Source organism: Salmo salar, chromosome ssa11 (genome assembly GCF_905237065.1).
Source record: "Salmo salar chromosome ssa11, Ssal_v3.1, whole genome shotgun sequence".
Classification (NCBI taxonomy): domain Eukaryota; kingdom Metazoa; phylum Chordata; class Actinopteri; order Salmoniformes; family Salmonidae; genus Salmo; species Salmo salar.
Window position 1 is genome coordinate 85040437 of NC_059452.1, and position 19277 is coordinate 85059713.

The following is a 19277-nucleotide window of genomic DNA, read 5'->3' on the forward strand; positions in this document are numbered from 1 at the left end:
ATGGAGGAGTGATTTCCACACAGTGCATCTTTAAGGTCAGAGGAAATGGGAAATCAGGTCAAATAGTTTTGAGGTGTTAATGAAGGCTTTTTGCTGCCTTTTGTCTTCCGCTGCCCTGGGTCCATTCCTCCCCTGCTCCTCTCCTTCCTTCCACACACACGCGCTCATGTGGTGGAGGCATACACACTGTAAGCCTATTCTGGTGGCTGACTGATGACACCCACCAGGGTTTACTCAGAGGTCCAGGTGTTGATTGACAATAGCATGGATGATGTCACCTGATTAGGGTGGATTGGGGAGTGAAGCTATGTAGGAGGGGGACATGTTGAGGCTGGATCTGGCTGTGGCGAGCTGGCTTGCCTGGCTGGCCTCGCCTCTGCCTGGTACTGTGAGAGAGACTGTAGTGCCGTTAACTTCATTGAATAGATCCTCTCCGTTCTCTCCATTATCCATGAGAGCACATCCTTTGTTCCCAGCTGAGGATGGTTCTGCTTTAGCGGGCAGAGTACCTTCAAGACATTTCTCTTCTGTCTCTTTCCTCTGTTCTGCTTCACATTTCTCACAAAGCTTTTTTTCTCTTAAGAGGACTTCCTTTCAGTTGACTAAAGTTCACTGGTTTTTCTATTTTCAGCGGATTGACCTGAGTGTGTGTGTGTGTGAGAAAGAGAGCGTGAGAGAGCAGACATGTTAGTTGAACCAAGTTGTACATTCCACTTTCAATACATGCCTCTTATCTAAGAATTGCCCCTTGAGGCAATTAGCTTGTGTGCTAACATCTTATATACAGTTGGAGCAAAGGTGAAGGTGGACTTGCCTCAATTATCTCAACCATTCTGAATCCCTACAGCACAGCACCACTTCTTCTGGAGTCTGGCTTTTCCAATGAATTGTGATCTTTGTAATGGAGATGAACCTTTCTAAAAGCCTGTAGTTAGCCTACTTAACACGGATCTTAAAACTGGGTCACATAGTGCTAATTTGAAAGGCTTCGTATGTTGTGTTGGGGCTTGATCTAATAACATGGGCGCTCCGCGTCCTTATATGGGGCTTTGGGGGTAATGCTATCAGATTAACATTTGCATAGTGCTCATGTATTATTCATGGTGTGTCTGCCTCCCCAATTAGCCTGAGCCGGGCCTTCCCTTGACTTGCTTTAACATCTGTGCGACCCGGAAGTTTGCCTTCCGTCATAGATCGTGGGGGTGGGGGGGTGTCCTCCAGGCCCCCTGGTTGTCTGTTCACAACACCAATCAGAGGGTGTGGCTGACTCCCTATTCCAAGAGAGAAGGCTGTTTCTCAACATACAGGCAGGGCTGGTGAGGGAGAGGATGAAATACACAGAGCATGGACAACATACTGTAATATCTAGCACAGTATTAGGAATACTAGAGGTGTTTGCCTGTAGGTTTCCCAGAGAGCCTGGTCTTCACACACACACCGCTCCTTGTAGCGTCTCATCCATCTGTCGTAAGCAGCACAGCCTCTTTTATGTGGGCTGCTGTGGAGGAGGAAATGGTTGAGTGGGCTGCAGTGTTCTGTTCTCTCTTCCTGTTTTTCCAGAGGTGTGTGGAGTGATTCACTCCCTTAGACACAGGTACACACATCACCAGCTGCTGTCTGTGTGTTTTAAATGACTGTGTCTGTCTGCTTGACTCTCTCTTAGACAGACTTGACTCTCTCCCACTGACTCTGACTATCTGATCCACTCACTGACTCATATCGGCTGTCTCAGTCTGTGTGGACCCATCTCTCAACTCCCCATCTCTCCGCAGACTGTATCCACCCTTTTCCCTTCACTTGCTTAGTTGCTCTGCACTCTGTTCTTTTTTCATCCTCAGAGTCAGACACAACAACCCCCTCCACCCCTTACCCTCCTTCCCTCCCATCCCCCTCTACCCCACAGGACTTGTTCTCTGCCGGCTTTCCCTTTTAGCTAACACCAAAGCGCCTCAGTTTTGGCAAAACAACCCCCTTTTCCTCCCACTCCTCCTTCCCTTTAATTCCAGAGCTCTCCGGTTTATGAGGAAGCTCGCATTTGTATCCCTTCATTTGTGAAGCAGTGGGGAGGCAGTGCACTTGAGGGTCACAGTTCCTCCACAGTGCTGGGGTAATGCATTATTCTCTGTGTGAGGGGTGGGTTGGGCCGACACCACCGAGGTGCTGTCAGGGAGTGACAGCCCTTTGTTACCTGTTTTCTCCCTCTTTGCCGTTCGCTCATGTCATCCTCTTCTCTTGGTTAGGACATCTACTTTGTGCATGACACAAGTAATGTTTCAAACAACTGTTTACAGACAGATTATTTCACTTATAATTCATTGTATCACAATTCCAGTTGGTCAGAAGTTTACATACACTAAGTTGACTTGTCCTTTAAACAGCTTGGAAAATTCCAGAAAATGATGTCATGGCTTTAGAAGCTTCTGATAGGCTAATTGACATCATTTCAGTCAATTGGAGGTGTACCTGTGGATGTATTTCAAGGCCTACCTTCAAACTCAGTGCCTCTTTGCTTGACATCATGGGAAAATCAAAAGAAATCAGCCAAGACCTCAGAAAAAAATTGTAGATCTCTACAAGTCTGGTTCATCCTTGGGAGCAATTTCCAAATGCCTGAAGGTACCACATTCATCTGTACAAACAATAGTACGCAAGTATAAACACAGACTACGGTTTGCAACTGCACATTGGGTACAAAGATCGTACTTTTTGGAGAAATGTCCTCTGGTCTGGTGAAACAAAAATAGAACTGTTTGGCCATAAGGACCATCGCTATGTTTGGAGGAAAAAGGGGAGGCTTGCTACCCGAAGAACACCATCCCAACCATGAAGCACGGGAGTGGCAGCATCATGTTGTGGGGGTGCTTTGCTGCAGGAGGAACTGGTGCACTTCACAGAATAGATGACATCATGAGGAAGGAAAATTATGTGGATATATTGAAGCAACATTTCAAGACATCAGTCAAGAAGTTAAAGCTTGGTCGCGAATGGGTCTTCCAAATGGACAATGACTCCAAGCATACTTCCAAAGTTGTGGCAAAATGGCTTAAGGACAACAAAGGCAAGGTATTGGAGTGGCCATCACAAAGCCCTGACCTCAATCCTATAGAAAATATGTGGGCAGAACTGAAAAAGCGTTTGCGAGCAAGGAGGCCTACAAGCCTGACTCAGTTACACCAGCTCTGTCAGGAGGAATGGGCCAAAATTCACCCAACTTATTGTGGGAAGCTTGTGGAAGGCTACCCAAAACATTTTACCCAAGTTAAACAATTTAAAGGCAATGCTACCAAATTCTAATTGAGTATGTAAACTTCTGACCCACTGGGAATGTAATGAAAGACAAAAGCTGAAATAAATCATTCTCTCTACTATTATTCTGACATTTCACATTCTTAAAATAAAGTGGTGATCCTAACTGACCTAAGACAGGGAACTTTTACTAGGATTACATTTCAGGAATTGTGAAAACTGAGTTTAAATGTATCTGGCTAAGGTGTATGTAAACTTCCGACTTCAACTGTATATGTTGTAAAGAAATGAAAATGGAAAGGTTTAGTGCAGAGATACAAGAGATGTTCTGACTGTATTATTTCCCACAGAAAAAATGACATGCAAGACTAGCTATGGATATGTGGGGTAACACAGTAGGATACTCCCATGTGAGTTGTATTCAGGCCAGCAGCAGCCTGAGGACCTGACCATGTTCAGAGTGTGTCCCGGGTGTGTTTAGAGCTGTAGAGATGGTGTCTGTATATGTGTGTTTTCCACTCAACAGATCATGATTCCACCACTCATCCCCTCAGCTCTGTTATCTTACACTAGGCAACAGTACATGCATTAGAATGTCTTCCACATATTCGCTCCTATGATCTCTGTCTGGAGCCCCCCCCCCCCACCCCCCCCACTCCAACCACCTCCTGCAAATGTTACCTTTTATCCTTGGCGGAAGAATACACTTTTTTTCCCCTCTCGATTTGACAATCGCCAGACATGATAACCTTAGCTAGTGAACTGCAAATGCCACAGCAGCGGCCAGCCAATCACGTCACAGGGCGCGGTGGCCGGTGTTGCTCTCTTATGTGGCTCAGTGCAATGACTCTCTCTCTGTGGAGATGTGCTGTATGAATGTGAATCAGCAGAAACCTGAGGTCTGGGCACACAGGACTAGCATGAATATCCAGAACAATGGACAATAGCATATCATATCTCAAACTCATTTAGCCTATTATCCACTTAAAAATGCAAGGGTGCTCAACTACTACTGACATGAAAACACAGCAGGTGCCAAAAGAAAGACTGTTCTCAACACGCATTCCATAGCAGCTGAAATTAGTCAAGGGATGTGTTTCAAGCCCAAAGCTTTCATCAGCATAAATACCCAAGTGTTTTTGGTTAACGAAGCCTCCCAGTCTTCTCTCTCACTATCAGGAAAACACATTGGTACAGAGCCTGTCTCCATGGCCACAGCTGCTTCTCGACCCACGCGGTAAGATACAGTATGAAAGAGCCTATCTCAGTGAGCTAGGTAATATCTACACATTAGGTGGTGAGAGATGGAAGACAATAATGCTGCTGCGTTATTGTTTTGTCGCGGTACTTATGGTTGTCTCTCGCCCGTAGTCTGATACATTGTACTTATTGCAGAAACACATTTACTCATGAAGAGATTCACTCTGATGCACAAGATAATATTAGCCAATTCTATAACGTCACCATGCCTGGAATATTGGATATGTGGTACGCACTCTTCTCATTCCTAACTGAGAGAGCAGGTTGATCTAGTGTGACATCAGTGCATAGGGCCGGTGGATTCTACCAAGTGGTGTCTGATATGTACTGGCAAATTCACAATGATGTCTAAATCCATGCTAGATGGAAAGTACAGTTCATACAGCACATCTCCTGTACCTGAAGAGGTGACCCTACACTCTTAGAGAAAAGAGTTCCATAGGGGTTATTTGGCTGTCCCCATAGGAGAACCCTTTTTGTTCCCAGGTAATAACCCTTTTTTGGTTCCAGGTAGAACCTGCTCTCTCAGTTAGGAATGAGAAGAGTGCTACCACATATCCAATATTCCAGGCATGGTGACGTTATAGAATTGGCTAAATTATCTTGTGCATCAGAGTGAATCTCTTCATGAGTAAATGTGTTTCTGCAATAAGTACAATGTATCAGACTACGGGCGAGAGACAACCATAAGTACCGCGACAAAACAATAACGCAGCAGCATTAGAGTGTAGTGTTGGTTTGAGTTATTGGTACTACTATAAGATACTATGACATGGGTTATAAGGGGATATTGCTAGGAGACAGGTGACTCTCTGCTCTCTGCCTGTGTTATCTGAGTCAGAGATGTACTACTTTAGTCCCAGCTTCAGACTGAGCCTCAGGAGCACAATCAGCCTGGCATCGTGTTTAATCACGCTTAGCATACATACAGGAAGGAGGAGGAAGTAGAGAGCCTGTCAATCATGACCAGGAAATTAAATAGGCCTATTCTCTAAAAGATGTCACAATGATATTGCTTATTACAGATCCTGAGTGGCGCAGCGGTCTAAGGCACGAGGTGTCAAGAGGTGTCACTGCAGTCCCTGGTTCGAATCCAGACTGCATCACATCCGGCTGTGATTGGAAGTCCTATAGGGTGGCAGACAATTGGCCCAGCATCGTCCGGGTTTGGCTGGGGTAGGCCGTCATTGTAAATAAGAATGTGTTCTTACCTGAATTGCCTAGTTAAATAAAGGTTAAATAAAAATCTAAAAAAACTAGGAGTTGGATTGAGCTAGAAATATTTCTGATGTTCACAGCAGTCCCCAAATGTAGTAAAAATATATAAACTCAGCAAAAATAAATTCCCTTTTTCAGGACCCTGTCTTTCAAAGATAATTTGTAAAAATCCAAATAACTTCACAGATCTTCATTGTAAAGTGTTTGAACACTGTTTCCCATGCGTGTTCAATGAACCATAAACAATTAATGAACATGCACCTGTGGAACGGTCGTTAAGACTCTAACAGCTTACAGACGGTAGGCAATTAAGGTCACAGTTATGAGAACTTAGGACACTAAAGAAGCCTATCTACTGACTCTGAAAAACACCAAAAGAAAGATACCCAGGGTCCCTGCTCATCTGCGTGAATGTGCCTTAGGCATGCTGCAAGGAGGCATGAGGACTGCAGATGTGGCCAGGGCAATACATTTCAATGTCCGTACTGTGAGACGCCTAAGACAGCGCTACAGGGAGACAGGACGGACAGCTGATCATCCTCGCAGTGACAGACCACGTGTAACAACACCTGCACAGGATCGGTACATCCGAACATCACACCTGCGGGACAGGTACAGGATGGCAACAACAACTGCCCGAGTTACACCAGGAATGCACAATCCCTCCATCAGTGCTCAGACTGTCCGCAATAGGCTGAGAGAGGCTGGACTGAGGGCTTGTAGGCCTGTTGTAAGGCAGGTCCTCACCAGACATCACCGGCAACAACGTCACCTACGGGCACAAACCCATCGTCGCTGGACCAGACAGGACTGGCAAAAAGTGCTCTTCACTGATGAGTTGCGGTTTTGTCTCACCAGGGGTGATGGTCGGATTTGCGTTTATCGTCGAAGGAATGAGTGTTACACCGAGGCCTGGTCTGGGGCGGTGTGTTACAGCATCATTGGACTGAGCTTGTTGTCATTGCAGGAAATCTCAAAGCTGTGCGTTACAGGGAAGACATCCTCCTCCCTCATGTGGTACCCTTCCTGCAGGCTCATCCTGACATGACCCTCCAGCATGACAATGCCACCAGCCATATTGCTCGCTCTGTGCGTGATTTCCTGCAAGACAGGAATGTCAGTGTTCTGCCATGGCCAGCGAAGAGCCCGGATCTCAATCCCATTAACCACGTTTGGGACCTGTTGGATCGGAGGGTGAAGGCTAGGGCCATTCCCCCCAGAAATGTCTAGGAACTTGCAGGTGCCTTGGTGGAAGAGTGAGGTAAAATCTCACAGCAAGAACTGGCAAATCTGGTGCTGTCCATGAGGAGGAGATGCACTGCAGTACTTAATGCAGCTGGTGGCCACACCAGATACTGACTGTTACTTTTGATTTTGAACCCCCCTTTGTTCAGGGACACATTATTCCATTTCTGTTAGTCACATGTCTTTGGAACTTGTCCAGTTTATGTCTCAGTTGTTGAATCTTATGTTCATACAAATATTTACACATGTTAAGTTTGCTGAAAATAAACGCAGTTGACAGTGAGAGGACGTTTCTTTTTTTGCTGAGTTGATATGTTATATTGTCACATACACCGGATAGGTGCAGTGAAATGTGTTGTTTAACAGGGTCAGCAATTTCCCTCTTTTATTTTCAGATTCACATGTCACTTTAAAATAATTGTCCTTCAATAGGTATCACGTAAACATTTAACAGATAAAGAATATTATCAGGAAAACACCCCTCAACATATAACATTGTAATTACTGAGAGCACGCACCTGCTGGATAACTAATACGCACATACGGCATGGCTCGATATGAATTTGTTTGAAAAGGTAAGCAACATAAACAAACATTATCAAACAGTCTGTGTTTGGTGCAAACTGAGGGACTAGCAAGCAATGGAGTGGAGTGTCCAAATGGACGTGAACTCACCAGTACACATCATCACAAATCTTATCCCACACTGTTTCTGACCTTGAGGTGTTTCTTCTCTCTCTCTTCCAGTTTCTCTGTCTGAAGAACATCCGGACGTTCCTCAAGGTGTGCCACGACAAGTTTGGCCTGCGCAACAGTGAGCTGTTTGACCCATTTGACCTGTTCGATGTCAGGGATTTCGGCAAGGTGAGTGATGTTGGTGTTGAATGGAGGTCATTGTGGTTTGGGCGATGAGGCTGTGTGTGCAGCTATTGAAGTGTGGAGGGTTCTTAGCTTACTCAGAAATGGGATTTATTTTCCCAATGTGATATACAGTGCCTTCGAAAAGTATTCAGACCCCTTGACTTTTTCCACATTTTGTTACGTTACAGTCTTATTCTAAAATTGATTAAATAAAATAAAAATCCATAGCAATCTACACAAAGCGAAAACAGGTTTTTAGAAATGTTTCTAATTTAAAAAAACAAATAACAGATACCTTATTTACATTCAGACCCTTTGCTATGATACTCGAAATGGAGCTCAGGTCCATCCTGTTTCCATTGATCATCCTTGAGATGTTTCTACAACTTGATTAGAGTACACCTGTGGTAAATTCATTTGATTGGACACAATTTGGAAAGGCGCAAACCTGTCTATATAAGGTCCCACAGTTGGCAGTGCATGTCAGAGCAAAAACCAAGCCATGAGGTCGAAGGAGTTGTCCGTAGAGCTCCGAGACAGGATTGTGTAGAGGCACAGCTCTGGGGATGGGTACCAAAAAATGTCTGCAGCATTGAAGGTCCCCAAGAAGGTCCCCACAGTGGCCTCCATCATTCTTAAATGAAAGAAGTTTGGAACCAGCAAGACTCTTCCTGGAGCTGGCCGTCCGGCCAAACTGAGCAATCGGGGAGAAGGGCCTTGGTCAGGGAGGTGACCAAGAACCCAATGGTCACTCTGGTAGAGCTCTGGAGTTCCTCTGTGGAGATGGGAGAATCTTCCAGAAGGAAAACCACCTCTGCAGCACTCCACTAATCAGGTCTTTATTGTAGAGTGGCCAGACGGACGCCTCTCCTCAGTAAAAGGCACATGACAGCCCGCTTAGAGTTTGCCAAAAGGCACCTAAAGGACTGTCAGACGATGATAAACAAAATTATCTGGTCTGATGAAACCTGGTTTTGCTTTGTCATTATGGGGTAATGGTATTATTTTCTTTACCTTTATTTAACTAGGCAAGTCAGTTAAGAACAAATTCTTATTTTCAATGACGGCCTAGGAACAGTGGGTTAACTGCCTTGTTCAGGGGCAGAACAACAGATTTTTACCTTGTCAGCTCGGGGATTCGATCTTGCAACCTTTCGGTTACTAGTCCAACCACTAGGCTACCTGCCGCCCAATGTGTGTAGATTGATGAGGGGGAAAAAAACAATTTAATCAATTTCAGAGTAAGGCTGTAACGTAACAAAATGTGGAAAAAGTCAAGGGGTCTGAATACTTTCTGAATGCAACGTATATAAAATGCAACACTGTTGCTCCTGCAGAATATAGATTGTGCCGCTTGTATCTAAAAAGCGCTCTTGTTGGAATGATAAGCTTGCTGCTCCGTTGATTTCAATAAGGGATGTTTTTGATGGATGAGATGTAATAGGGATATTAGTTACAGCTCACAGTCAGATCTGTCTGCTGTAGCAGCAGCCTATTGTGCATTTCAGCTATCAGCATACGGTGTCACACTTCAGGGTCAGCGCTTTGTGCACGTGTCAGTGAATGTGAATGTGTTTGGGTGAATATGTGTATCTTTTGTTTTATGCCAGTGTGTGAGAAGATGGTTCATGGATTTTCCTGGAAGCTGTGTGTGTGTGTTTCGTCCACTTGCCTTTTGGGTATATTCATTCCGCCAATTATGTTACAAAACATTTCTTAAAAGGAAGTAAACTAAATCATACAGGGAGGGACCAACCTGAATTCGTACAAATGAAGCTCTTGGTTTGTTTGGACTAATGAGAACTGTTTGGACTAATTATTACACCCCTAGAGTGTGTGTGTGATCCAGGGCGCATTAACCTGGACGCCTCTCTTTACAGCTAATCCAATTTACTGTGAACCAACTCAGTGCGTTCCATGGGGGAGTGCTGAGATCTCGCCAGGCTATTGGGTCATATATGTAGTGCCAAGCGGTGGAGTTTTCTGAGGGGAGGACGGCTCATAATAATGTCTGGAACGGAGCAAATGGAATGGCATCAAACACATGGAAAGCATACCACACATTTGATAACATTCCACCGATTCCACTCCAGTCATTACCACAAGCCCATTTGTCCCTATTAAGGTGCCACCAACTTCCTGTGATTCCAATGTACAGTTGTGGCCAAAGGTTTTGAGAATGACACAAATATTAATTTTCACAAAGTCTGCTGCCTCAGTTTGTATGATGGCTATTTGCATATACTCCAGAATGTTATGAAGAGTGATCAGATGAATTGCAATTAATTGGACAGTCCCTCTTTGCTATGCAAATGAACTGAATCCCCAAAAAGATTTCCACTGCATTTCAGCCCTGCCACAAAAGGACCAGCTGACATCATGTCAGTGATTCTCTCGTTAACACAGGTGTGAGTGTTGACGAGGACAAGACTGGAGATCACTCTGTCATGCTGATTGAGTTCAAATAACAGACTGGAAGCTTCAAAAGGAGGGTGGTGCTTGGAATCATTGTTCTTCCTCTGTCAACCATGGTTACCTGCAAGGAAACACGTGCCGTCATCATTGCTTTGCACAAAAAGGGCTTCACAGGCAAGGATATTGCTGCCAGTAAGATTGCACCTAAATCAACCATTTATCGGATCATCAATAACTTCAAGGAGAGCGGTTCAATTGTTGTGAAGAAGGCTGCAGGGCACCCAAGAAAGTCCAGCAAGCACCAGGACCGTCTCCTAAAGTTGATTCAGCTGCGGGATCGGGGCACCACCAGAGCTTGTTCAGGAATGGCAGCAGGCAGGTGTGAGTGCATCTGCACGCACAGTGAGACGAAGACTTTTGGAGGATGACTTGGTGTCCAGAAGGGCATGAAAGAAGCCACTTCTCTCCAGGAAAAACATCAGGGACAGACTGATATTCTGCAAAAGGTACAGGGATTGGACTGCTGAGGACTGGGGTAAAGTCATTTTCTCTGATGAATCCCCTTTCCAATTGTTTGGGGCATCTGGAAAAAAGCTTGTCCGGAGAATACAAGGTGAGCACTACCATCAGTCCTGTGTCATGCCAACAGTAAAGCATCCTGAGACCATTCATGTGTGGGGTTACTTCTCAGCCAAGGGCGTGGGCTCACTCACAATTTTGCCTAAGAACACAGCCATGAATAAAGAATGGTACCAACACATCCTCCGAGAGCAACTTCTCCCAACCATCCAGGAACAGTTTGGTGACGAACAATGCCTTTTCCAGCGTGATGGAGCACCTTGCCATAAGGCAAAAGTGATAACTAAGTGGCTCGGGGAACAAAACATCGATATTTTGGGTCCATGGCCAGGAAACTCCCCAGACCTTAATCCCATTGAGAATTTGTGGTTAATCCTCAAGAGGCAGGTGGACAAACAAAAACCCACAAATTCTGACAAACTCCAAGCATTGATTATGCAAGAATGGGCTGCCGTCAGTCAGGATGTGGCCCAGAAGTTAATTGACAGCATGCCAGGGTGGATTGCAGAGGTCTTGAAAAAGAAGGGTCAACACTGCAAACATTGACTCTGCATCAACTTCATGTAATTGTCAATAAAAGCCTTTGACACTTATGAAATGCTTGTAATTATACTTCAGTATTCCATAGTAACATCTGACAAAAATATCTAAAGACACTGAAGCAGCAGACTTTGTGGAAATTAATATTTGTGTCATTCTCCAAACTTTTGGCCACGACTGTATGCTGTGATGCTTGGATTTTGTTTGGACTTTTGCACTGTTGTATCTAGGTGGAAAGAGTCAGACCAGGGTGTTTATTGATGCTGGAAATGGCCTTCCAGGGCTGACGTTTGAGGTGTGGGGAAATGTCTGATTGGGAACAGGTTTGAATTTGTTATAGGACATACTTTAATCTTCACCCTGACTATAATCAGACCCTCTCGCCATGTCATCCAGGCTTAGTTGATATTGACTGTGTATTGGCATTTAACCCCATGAAAATCCTCATCTGAGAGCAATATGGACATGGAGAGTCAAAGAGAGAGAGCGAGAGCGAGAGAGAGATAGGGAGGGAGGGATAGAGAGAGGGATAGAAAAAGAAAGAGGCCTGTCATTTGGCGTGTTGTAGATGAACCAGAGGACGATGTCTGAGAGTCAATGAGCTCACGGTAAACAATATTAAAATGGGGCACCAGTCAGAATCAATCACACACACCCTCCACATGTCAATTTGGAAATTGCATTTTGCATGGTCTCAGAGGTAGCGGGCTTGTCTTCTCATTGATTTTCCATTAAGGGCAAGCATCACATTATAATATATTGAAGTGAGCAGATCCCCTCTAATGTGGCTTACATTTAAATGTGTGTGTGTATGGGTGTGTGTGTGTATGGGTGTGTGTGTGTATGGGTGTCTGTCTATGGGCCTGTGTGCATGCGTGCCCTGTAAGCCAAAGATAAAGGAGGGTATTTGTCTTCTTATAGAAAGGCATTTAAAGCTGGAGCTTATATCGCTCAATGATGTTTTCCTTCCTACTCCTTTGTTTCCTTGTGATGAAAGCACTATAAACTGAACATCGTTTATCCTTACAGCATTTGGCTTCTCTTCATGGAAGTGTTTTATAATACTCAGCACCAAATACATTTCCGTTGTATACACATTATTTCTCGTACATTACCATATACAACTAAGATCGGCAAAACACTTCATGCATAGCCCTGTTGATGATAAGGATGATTGAGAACCAGCCTGGGAGACAGAGAGATGTCTCATCCCTTACCTTCTGGATGTCTTCCGCTCTGTGGGTTTGTGGAACACCTACACTAGCTTCAAAGTGCCTCTACACTGTCTTAATACACAGAGTATCCGAGGAGCATTCCAACAAGTCAGTAAGCTGCAGATGGCTCAACTTAGTTTAGTTTCGTTTATTCATTCGACCATTTCAAAAAAACAAGCACACATAAAACTTAAAAGCCAACTTAACCCAAAATCATACATTTCAGAGAGGATAAAGAGAGAGAGGAGTATGGGAAAATGGGGGTAAGGGTTAGAGGGGGTGGGATACATCTGATCTAGATTAATCAGCGTTGTCTCCTCCTCTTCATCCTCTCATACATCCACATTGACTGACTGACAGGGTCAACAGAGGTCACCCCCCCACCCTCCTCCCCCCCAACCCGGTCCTTTTCCCTCACTCTAACGATGGCCTCTCCTGGGCCCAACTGCTGCAGCAAGTAATTGCCCCCTCAGACCCTCCTCCCACCCCCCTCTCAGTGCCCTGGTTCTGGGTTGTTGAAACAGATGGACCCCCCCCTCAAGCCTTCTCCCCATTCCCCCTCTCGCCTCCACACGTTCGTCCACAATACCCTCCTCCTGCACCCCAACTCCCCTCTCACCGCCAACACACCTTTCCCACCTGGGATAGAGCCCCTCGTTCCCCCACCCCACCCATTATATATTCATTATGGCATCATTAGTGTTGAAAACAGCTTATTACAGTAGACCCAGGAGAACACTTGACTCTAAAGGCTCCCTCCACTACCTCCAAACCCAACAGCCTTGATTTTCTACCTTTTCATTAGCTTCCCAGAGAAACATGTCTGTCATTTAAATGACATGGCAATCAGTTTGTTTGGCTGTTGAGATTATGTCTGTAATTAGACTACACCTGTTAACCATCTATCAGTATTGGTTGATTTCATGTCTGTCTGTGACTGGGGGGAGATGATGAGAGATGGACGATCTGACAGCCAACTGCACTGTCATCTTATTTACCCATACGGGGGAAAAAATATATATTTCGATACATTTTTTAGTGTACACGTTTTATTTATTTAATACATTTTAAATACATTCCAACGTATATTATGGAATGTATTTCAAATGTATATATACATGTATTTAAATATACTGCTCAAAAAAATAAAGGGAACACTTAAACAACACAATGTAACTCCAAGTCAATCACACTTCTGTGAAATCAAACTGTCCACTTAGGAAGCAATACTGATTGACAATAAATTTCACATGCTGTTGTGCAAATGGAATAGACAACAGGTGGAAATTATAGGCAATAAGCAAGACACCCCCAATAAAGGAGTGGTTCAGCAGGTGGAGACCACAGACCACTTCTCAGTTCCTATGCTTCCTGGCTGATGTTTTGGTCACTTTTGAATGCTGGCGGTGCTTTCACTCTAGTGGTAGCATGAGACGGAGTCTACAACCCACACAAGTGGCTCAGGTAGTGCAGCTCATCCAGGATGGCACATCAATGCGAGCTGGGGCAAGAAGGTTTGCTGTGTCTGTCAGCGTAGTGTCCAGAGCATGGAGGCGCTACCAGGAGACAGGCCAGTACATCAGGAGACGTGGAGGAGGCCGTAGGAGGGCAACAACCCAGCAGCAGGACCGCTACCTCCGCCTTTGTGCAAGGAGGAGCAGGAGGAGCACTGCCAGAGCCCTGCAAAATGACCTCCAGCAGGCCACAAATGTGCATGTGTCTGCTCAAACGGTCAGAAACAGACTCCATGAGGGTGGTATGAGGGCCCGACGTCCACAGGTGGGGATTGTGCTTACAGCCCAACACCGTGCAGGACGTTTGGCATTTGCCAGAGAACACCAAGATTGGCAAATTTGCCACTGGCGCCCTGTGCTCTTCACAGATGAAGCAGGTTCACACTGAGCACATGTGACAGACGTGATAAAGTCTGGAGACGCCGTGGAGAATGTTCTGCTGCCTGCAACATCCTCCAGCATGACCGGTTTGGCGGTGGGTCAGTCATGGTGTGGGGTGGCATTTCTTTGGGGGGCCGCACAGCCCTCCATGTGCTCGCCAGAGGTAGCCTGACTGCCATTAGGTACCGAGATGAGATCCTCAGACCCCTTGTGAGACCATATGCTGGTGCGGTTGGCCCTGGGTTCCTCCTAATGCAAGACAATGCTAGACCTCATGTTGCTGGAGTGTATCAGCAGTTCCTGCAAGAGGAAGGCATTGATGCTATGGACTGGCCCGCCCGTTCCCCAGACCTGAATCCAATTGAGCACATCTGGGACATCATGTCTCGCTCCATCCACCAACGCCACGTTGCACCACAGACTGTCCAGGAGTTGGCGGATGCTTTAGTCCAGGTCTGGGAGGAGATCCCTCAGGAGACCATCCGCCACCTCATCAGGAGCATGCCCAGGCGTTGTAGGGAGGTCATACAGGCACGTGGAGGCCACACACACTACTGAGCCTCATTTTGACTTGTTTTAAGGACATTACATCAAAGTTGGATCAGCCTGTAGTGTGGTTTTCCACTTTCATTTTGAGTGTGACTCCAAATCCAGACCTCCATGGGTTGATAAATTGGATTTCCATTGATTATTTTTGTGTGATTTTGTTGTCAGCACATTCAACTATGTAAAGAAAAAAGTATTTAATTAATAAGATTATTTCTTTCATTCAGATCTAGGATGTGTTGTTTAAGTGTTCCCTTTATTTTTTTGAGCAGTGTATATTTCTAAATACATTCTGAAATACATTAAAGAATATATTTTCAGATGTTTTTATCAATATATTTGGAAACGTTTTGTAAAATATATTCCAACATGCATTTAAATGTATTTGTAAGAAATATTTCTTTTTATTAAAATGTATGGCAAATTTGGCCAAATCATATTGTAATGAAATGGTGGCTGTCTTAACAATAACACTTTAGTAGGCTCTTTGGTATCACAAATGTGGCCAAAAATCACTAAGATAAAGCCATGCCCCCAACAAGCCACGCCTCCAAGTCTTCAAATGACAATATATTTTGTTAAAATGCATTTTTATTGTACTTGACACATCCCAAAAACACTAACATGCATTTAAATGACAAAAATAAATGACTCCTTCATGTGCATATGACAAATAAACAAACTAACTTGACGAGAGCATTGCAACCAACGTCCAATGGGAAGAACTTAGCGTGTACTGGGTCATTCCACGAAATTAGTGCCTTTTGTGTCTCTTTGATGTGTTGAGTAGAAATCATGCTTTTGTATGTGTTCTGTTATATCTCTAAATCAACTAATGACATCAAGCCACAGCCAGCCAATTACAGACACCTGTGCGTGTCCTATATATAAACTATATAAACTTGTGACCTAGTGTTTGTCATTATACCCTGATGAAGACAGCTTGTCTATCGAAACAGTGGTTATTCAATTATGGCATCTGAGCTCCTAGAGTGTGCGTCTCTCCTTTTCTTTTTCAAGTAGAAATGATGCACCAGAATTGAATTTCAAAAGCCTGTTATATGAATTAAGGTGCCCTTTAATATAGACCACATGGAGAATTCAATCAATCTGACATTCAGTATGAATAAAGACTTGCTAAAGTGCCACAATTCAGCATTTTGACGTGCACCCTCTGTGACTTCAAGGAAGATTTTAACCCCAACATTTCTCACTTTCCACCATCATTGTAAGGTCCTAGTTATGTCGTTGCTTCGACAAAGTTATTTGTGAAGATCACTATTTATTTCATGTTATTAGTGATTCTGTCCCTCATTTTAAGGTCAACCCTGTTATGTGGACTGAACTGGTGAAACTATTCCTTTTTATATATTTATTTCAAAGGAAACATTCAACATCTAATAGTCAAATCATAGTGTTAAAGCAGGTGAGCTCGTTCTACTCTTTTTTGGCAGTTTTCAGGTGTTTTTTGGAGAAAAACTGAGCGGGTCGAGCATAACACATCAACTCTGTTAACCATAGATAGACAGGCAAGAAATAAAATAAATGGTGAATCATGCATTCAAATGCCCCTCTCTGTTGCACACAACAAACTTCCATTCCTCCTGTCACAAGGCTGATTTAACTAGTAATTACCAGTTGGAGTGCCACTCAAGTGGATTTTTACCAGATGTGGTATTTCCACTTCCCACCTGGTTACGAACACACCATAACAACGCTACCCATCCACTGTAGAGCACTCATTGGAAGCACAAGACCCAGACCTACACTTTCACATATTGTGTAACGTTGTACGATGTATAGTTTTTGATAAAAATAACAGCCTAGTGCTCAATCTCTTATTTAATTAAGCTGAAGAGAGGCACTTATTATAGCCTTTTTATTTTTCTACTCTTGAGATGTTTTTTATGAAGTTGAATGTGCTCTTTATGACCATGTAAACATTTTGTCAAATCAAAAGGTTTTGTTTTTACTCACCATCACAATTAAAATGATATCACTGCCAAGGTTTTGCCTTGGTGGACCCAAAAAGTATCTCCATTGATCAATATGTAAAGAGTCATTTAAGAAGCCTCATCAGGAAGCACTTTGGCCCCCCTGTAGACTAGATGTCATAGCCAAGCATTTCTGGAATATTGTCAGGCATTACATTCATTTTAGAAAATATGCAAATGTAGATACATGTATTTGAAATATATATATTTTTAAATCCGTACGGGTAGGCAAAGCATCATTCTTTAAAATGCAGACAGCGTAGCCAGTTTATATTCTTTCTACACAAAACCTAGTTTGAATCGTGACTGATTCATGGACTAGCTGAGCTTTCAGACTGCATTTCATTGAATTGATATTGTGGCATCAAGGTGAATGGCATTTTATAGTGGCTGTGTGAAAAATTGTCTGACTGGCTGTGCAATGAGAATAAGCCCAGAGATGAAGGCTTGAAGCAACACACACTTTACTAAAGTAACCTGAAGGACAGTGGGACAATTTACAGTCAAACGCATTGCAATTATGTGCACATCTCTTTCAGAGGCATCCCACTCTACATGAAAATTGTTGTGAGTTTGAATCAGGAAACAGAGTTGGAAGTAGGCAATATTCAGACATCTAAGGACTCAGTCTCTCAAGAGAAAGAATGTTTGTCTTGGCTGTGTAGATGTGTCCCTTGGTTGTCATGCCAGCAGTGAGGAGAAGAAATGGTGTCAGGTAGGACAGGATGCTATTGGCTAAATGACTCTGCTTGGGTCGAGAAAGGGAAAGGGAAAATGATGGAGGGAGGAGGAAGAGTGGAGGGGACACTGGAACCATCAGACACCAGTCTTTCCCAATTAATTTGAGCAAACTGCTTTCTTTCAGCTTCAATTTCTCTCTCTTCTCTCATATCCATATCTTTCTCCTTCTCTCACTCTCTCTCTCGCTTTCTCCTCTCTCTCGCACGCGCTTTCTCCTCTCTCTCTCTCTCCCTCCGTCTCTCATTTCTCTCCAGTCGACCCCACCCTCTCTGTTCGTTGAGTGTGTTGTGATAAGACTTAGCCACCAGCTGTAGCCATTGTGTCGACTCTGAGACGGTGTTGGTGTGATTCTGCAGTCTGCCAAGGTAGATTCCAACCTCACTCCGGGCCTTGCCCCTCACTGACCAGCCACATGCCTCTGGCCCTGGCCCAAGGCATGCCAGCATCTATCCAGGAGATTATGGCTGGCCAGGAGTGAGGGACTAGTTATCAAGGAAACTGCAGCCTGCATTTAAAAGGATGCTTCACTTTATTTGCTTGGTATTTACAGTATTGCATATCCAGTTTGCCTGAATAAGCAGGTCAGCTAGATAATAGTGAGTAATTAGGAGTTATGTAAACTCAGCTATAAATAATGAAAACTGTTGCAGTGAAGGGGTGGTTAGAAGGAATGAATGAAGCATTGTGAGTCAGACTGGGGAGAGGAACACTGAACACAGTTAACTGGTGTCGAATTAAATAATTCTGGCAGTGCCAAATGTAATAATAATATCCAATATTAATTTAGTAACATTGTTAACTAGTGAAGTCAAATAGTGAACACCATGTCCAGACTCGAGCAATAAGCCGTTGTCCCTCTTCCCACAGTGAGCAGCCAACCTAAGCCCTTACCATCATGGCTCCTAGCTCCGGCCAGCGCTGGGCCCAGCTGTGATATGTGGGGAAATTCGAGGCCCCCAGCAGAGACTATGTAGGGGATAACCTTTTGTTTGAGTCTCAGTGGATCAGTGCCACTGACACCTATATCTTCATAGCCTTACCTAATAGGAAGGAACATGAACTTGTTTTCAAAGCAGAGATGCCTGTGGTCTATCATGGAGGTCTATGCAACCAAGTATGAGAAGTGGAAGCAGTGGCAGGTGCAATCTTCAATGAACATTGATGAGAAGAACCTCTGAGTTAAAAAGATTCCCCGGTACTTTTGTATACTTTTTAGCCATTAGTTCTGAAGGTAGCGCTCATGAGCCAAAAGTGTTACCCGAAAATTCCGTACTACGTCAAATACTGTGTGTGCAGACATATGCACCACGTCATTGCTCTCTCTTGCTCTGTTGTGTGTGCATCTTGCTAGCTGTCACGCAAATTATGAGGCTCTGAAGCTCATTGGCTAGAACTCGAGTTGGCCCACGTTGGGGGAAAATGGCGCAGCACAGCTTCCAGAAAAACATTCGCATTCAAACTATGGATTTTGTGTCTAAGACAGTAAATGATGCATGTATGAACTACATATTGACAAATCCAGT

At 44.1% G+C, this 19277-nt stretch overlaps 1 protein-coding gene across 11 annotated transcripts in view; it reads left to right on the top strand.

The window, feature by feature from the left end:
• Positions 1-19277, top strand: part of LOC106563223 (guanine nucleotide exchange factor VAV2) — a 244937-nt gene that overhangs the window by 65726 nt on the left and 159934 nt on the right. For all 11 annotated transcript variants that reach the window (XM_014128590.2, XM_014128591.2, XM_014128593.2 and 8 more), the window contains exon 2: positions 7717-7833. In XM_014128590.2, the coding sequence (XP_013984065.1) occupies positions 7717-7833 (117 nt within the window). The remainder of the gene's footprint in view (positions 1-7716; positions 7834-19277) is intronic.